The sequence below is a fragment of the Temnothorax nylanderi genome, unplaced genomic scaffold (assembly GCF_030848795.1).
Source record: "Temnothorax nylanderi isolate EJ_2023f unplaced genomic scaffold, tnyl_v1.0 TNYL_tig1021_pilon, whole genome shotgun sequence".
NCBI classification, from domain to species: domain Eukaryota; kingdom Metazoa; phylum Arthropoda; class Insecta; order Hymenoptera; family Formicidae; genus Temnothorax; species Temnothorax nylanderi.
The window spans coordinates 1-5,064 of NW_027250083.1; the positions used below are offsets into that span (position 1 = coordinate 1).

A 5,064-nucleotide genomic window follows, 5' to 3' on the forward strand; every position below is an offset into this window, starting at 1 on the left:
CTTTTGCACCAGCTGCCATCGAGTAAGGTGTTGTCCGGCCTCTCTCCCAGTGACGGCTCAGGAGCTGCAGCAAGGGAGCCCCGATAAGGAAGTGCCCCGGGGTCAGTGCCGTGACGTCGTCTGGGTCATCGGACAAGCCTGAAGCGGCCGAGAATTCAGACAGGCCTCAACCTGAGCGAGGAAGGTGGCCATTTCCTCGAAGGTGAGGGTCGTTTCGCCGATGACTCGCCTCAGGTGGAACTTGGTGGATTTCACCGCCGCCTCCCAGAGTCCGCCGAAATGCGGTGCGGCTGGTGGATTGAAATGCCACCGGATTCCGTGGGTGGAGACGTCGTGAGCGATGCGCCGGCCGTCGGATGACGACGCGCGTAAGAGGTCCTGCAGTGCCCGGTCAGCCCCGATGAAGTTGGTGCCACAGTCGGAATAGATGTCCGTGCAGAGTCCCCGGCGGGCCGTGAAACGACGGAGGGCGGGCCAAGAATGCCTCCGTCGTGTAATCGGAGACTACTTCGAGGTGCACGGCTTTGGAGACGAGGCACACAAAGACGGCGATGAAAGCCTTGTGCGCTCGATGTCCTCGCCCTTTGGTCGTGCGTATGAGAATCGGGCCGGCATAATCCACGCCGGTCCGCTGGAAGGGCCGCGACGGGATGACCCGGGCCCGTGGAAGGCTGCCCATCGGTGGTTGCGGAGGCGCGGCTCGCCATCGGGTGCAAATTACGCATCGATGCAACAGCTGTTTCACCACGGCTCTGCCTCGTGGAATCCAGTGGCGGAGGCGGAGAGTGCCGAGCGTGAGTTGCACTCCGCCGTGGAGGGTTCGTCGGTGGCAGGACTCCACGAGCAGACGAGTGAGCCAGGAAGACGTTGGAGCGATCAATGGGTGTCGCGCGTCATGTGGAAGCAGTGCGTGCTTGAGTCGCCCTCCGACTCGGAGCACGCCGTTGTCGTCGAGGAAGGGACTCAGCTTGGCGAGTGGACTGCGATGCGACACAGTGCGGCCGTCCCTGACGGCCTTGATCTCCTCCGGGTAGTGAAGTGATTGCACCACCCGTTGCCAACGGAACAGTGCCGTGTCGAGTTCTTCCGGAGTGAGCGTTCTCGCCCGATCGTCCGGACGGGGATCGTCGGTGCGGGAGGTGGTGCGTCGCCATCGCAGACACCACGCCGTGACGCGTAGAAGCCGGTGTAGCGAAGAGAATCGAAGGAGAGTGTCGGGCTCCGTTTCGATCCTCCCGACGGCGGACACGACGGCCTTCCGCTCAGGCATCTCCGCGTCGGGAATCTCGTCGTTCTCGTCGGGCCACCGGGTTCGGTCCTCCCGCAGCCACGCCGGGCCCGTCCACCACAACGGATGGCCGATCAGTTCGCCGGGCGCAATCCCTCGGGAAGCGCAGTCGGCCGGGTTGTCGCGTCCGAGAACGTGCCGCCACCGAGCCTCGGGAAGAGTCCGCTGAATGAGCGACACCCGGTTGGCCACGAACGTCTTCCAACGGGATGCGTGGCCCTTGATCCAGTGAAGTGTCACTCGGGCGTCGGACCAGAGGAAGATCGGTGCTGCGGGCAAATGTAAAGTGTCGCGAGCGTGTCGCGTTAATTTAGTGAGCAGTGCGGCCGCGGACAATTCGAGTCGAGCGAGGGACACCTGCTGAATCGGAGCAACCTTGCTCTTGGCCACGAGCAAGTGCAGCGTGGTGGAGCCGCCTCTCGTGACGCGGAGGTAGACGGCAGCGGCGTAACCTCGCTCGGAAGCGTCGGCGAAGCCATGGATCTCGACCTGAGACTCCGTAGCTCCGCAGTTGAGCCAGCGGCTCACGCGAAGACCCTCGAGAAGCGGGAGCTCCCCCAGGAGCGCGCCCAAAGCTGAGCGTCCGCCGGCGGAAGGGGGGAGTCCCATTCCAGTCGCTTCAACCAAGCGGACTGGATAAAAATCTTGGCTCTGATCACGACGGGGGTGAGCCATCCGAGCGGATCAAACAATCGCGCGGTCTCCGAGAGGACACGCCTCTTCGTGAATTCGGTGATCGCGCGCGTACGAATCGCGAAGGAAAATTCGTCGTCCGTTGGGTGCCATCGGAGGCCGAGAGTGGAGTGAGTGTCGTTCTCCCACACGTGCAGTGCGCGTTGAAGGCGATGTTCCCGCGGGATGCCGACGAGAATGTCCTCGGAGTTCGCGGCCCACTTACGTAACGGAAACCCGCCCGCCGTGCAGAGCTCGCGTAGTTCGGTTTGCACCGCGATCGCGTCGTCGATTGTGTCCTCTCCGGTTACGACATCGTCCACGTATCTGTCCTCCTCGAGGGCGATCGCGCCGCGCGGATACCGAGACCTTTCGTCCGCGGCGAGTTGCAAGAGCGTTCGAATCGCGACCCACGGCGAGCACTTGAGGCCGTACGTGACCGTCGTCAGGCGGAGAACGCGCACGAGCAAGTCGACGGCACTTCTCCACAGGATCTGTTGGTGGTCGCGATCTTCCGGGTGGACCGAGATCTGACGATACATCTTCTCGATGTCGGTGATCATCACGTAGCGGTGCCGACGCCAACGCAAGAGCACGTCAGCGAGTGCCGGCAAGAGGTTAGCGCCTGCGAAGAGGTGGTCGTTCAGCGATTCGCCGGAGCTGGTGCGTTGTGAGCCGTTGAACACCACTCGAAGTTTGGTGGTGGTGCTGGCCTCCTTCAACACTCCGTGGTGCGGCAGGTAGCACGCTCCGCGAGGTAGGTTCTCGTCAGACGGAGCAACGGCTTCCATGTGCCCGAGGTCTTCGTACTCCCGCATGAACGCGTGGTAGAGCTCTCCGAACCGGGGATCTCGGGCGCACTTGCGTTCCATGGCGGTGAGCAGGCGCTCCGCGGGCTTGCGGGTCTCGACGAGATTCTTCGGCGGCGAGGCGAACGGCAGTCGGACGACGTACCGGCCAGAGGGGGTGCGCTCGTGGGTGCGCACAAAGTGTTGCTCGCACTCCTCTTCTTCGGGAGTGAGCGTGACGGAAGCGGGAGGTTCGCTCTCCTGCTCCCAGAAGCGGCGTACCAGCTCGGCCAAGTCACGGTCGGCGGTGCCTTGGAATGAGCTGAGGTGACCAACGAGGGAGGTCGCACCGCAGCCCCCTGACAAGATCCATCCCAGGATGGTCTTCTGAGCTATTGGCGTTTGCGGTTCGCCTCGGCGGAGACCATACTCCAGGATGGTCGAGCAAACTTCAGCGCCCAACAGCAACTCGACGGGGTCGTTGGCGGTGAAGCGCGGATCGGCCAACGGGAGTCCTTGAAGATGAGGCCACGTGGTGCTGCACTTGTTCGTGGAGCCTTGGTAGAGCGAGAGACGCGGAAGCACGAACGCGACGGCGGTGAACGAGTCCCCGGTGGTCCTCGACGTAACGTTCAGTGACACCTTGCCCCGAGTGGACCCCGAGTGTGAGCCGCCGATGCCAAAGATAGACACTCGCGTGCGCGATCGCGGCAGGCGTAGCCGCTGCACCAAGGACTCCGACACGATCGACACTTCGGAGCCCTGGTCTATGAGGGCCCGAACCTCATGGGGATCTCCGTGCCGGTCGGCAATGGTCACGCGCGCGGTCGCGAGGAGAATCGCCTTACGGTCTTCGGTCTTTCCGGCGGCGGAAAGCGCGCTGACTTCCGCGGCAGGTTTCGGCGTGGAAACGTCGTGCAACATCGAGTGGTGACGCAAGTTGCATGTGAAGCAGTTTCGCGTAGACTGACACTTCACCACCAGATGATTGCCGAGACAGTTGTAGCAGAGTTTATTGGTCTCGACCACAGTCTTCCTCTCACTGGCTGTCTTGGCCTTGAAGTCGGGGCACCCCATGAGCGAGTGCTTCCCCTTGCATAGCGGGCACTGAGAAGGCTCGGAACGCTTCGCGACGTGGGTTTTCGCGGACCGTGACGGTTCACTCGCGGGTTTGGTAGTGTTCTTCGGATTCGCGGCGTTTAACGTGAGAATCCGTTTGGAGATGAAGCTCATCAGCGTATCGTGGGACGGCGGTTCGAAGGAATCTCCCGAGGAGGATTCCCATTCCAGACGCGTTCGCGAGTCGAACAGTTCGATGACGAGGTGGTTGAAAAGGTCCATGCCGTGCGAAGCTATGGGCCTCCCAATGCTCTCTTGAGCATTCACGGCGGACGTGGCGGCGTTATGGACGCGGCTGAGCTCGTCGGCGGTAGCGGCTTTCATCTTCGCCACGGCGGTAAACGTGGCGAAGTTGGAGCGTATCAGCTCCCTCTTGTTCTCGTAATGCTGGCAGAGTAGCGCCCACGCGCGATCGTAATTTTCGCCCGTAATGGTTAACGATCTTATTAATTTTTCAGCCGGCCCTTTGAGACACGAGCGGAGGTAGTGCAGCCGTTCGACTGGCGGAATCGCCGGCTTGTCGCCGATGACCGACCGAAAGAGATCGCGGAAAGATGGCCAGTCCTCGTAGGCGCCCGAAAATTGCGGCAAGTTGATACGGGGCAGCGAGACGCGAGGCGCGTGTTCGCCCCCCTGATCTGACGCCGTGACGGACGCGGAAGCCGACGCGGCCTTGAAGAGCTTCGCCTGTTCGGACAGGATGCTACGCTGGAGCACGTAAGCGCTCTCGGCTTGGTCGAGTAAGTCTAATTTTGCGTACTCACTCTCAGCGTAGCGGTCCTTGTAGCAGGCCCGAACAAGGTCATGCTGGCTCTCGAACTTCGCCCAGTGGTCGTCGAGGAGGCGAATGCGAGTCTCGACGGCAGAGAGGGTGATATTCGCCTGACCCATCTTCTTCAGGTTTTCGACTGCGTTGGAGATGCGTACGAAGAGTTCGTGTTGGCTGTTCAGCATGGCGCTATGGTCAAGACTCATGGTGTCTTCTGTTTTAGGCACTCCCGATCGCGGTTGCCGGCGATGATCCGGCTCGAAGGACCAGAATGTTCGGGGGCACGCGTTAGCGCGGGATGGCGCGAGGTAAAGACAACCACAAGAGAAGACACAGCAAGTACAGAGAAAATAGCGTTTATAATGTTAAATATGTACAGTTAACACAGGTTACTTTTAGGCAAGTGCCGTGAGCGCGCACAGAGTTGA

General features: G+C 61.4%; 1 protein-coding gene across 1 annotated transcript; it reads right to left on the reverse strand.

Moving 5' to 3' along the window:
- Window positions 1-1,812: 1,812 nt before the first annotated feature.
- On the reverse strand, window positions 1,813-4,842 carry LOC139786373 (uncharacterized). The gene has a single exon (XM_071725534.1). It carries the CDS (start codon window positions 4,840-4,842, stop codon window positions 1,813-1,815), a length of 3,030 nt encoding a protein of 1,009 aa, XP_071581635.1.
- Between the last annotated feature and the right edge of the window lie 222 nt (window positions 4,843-5,064).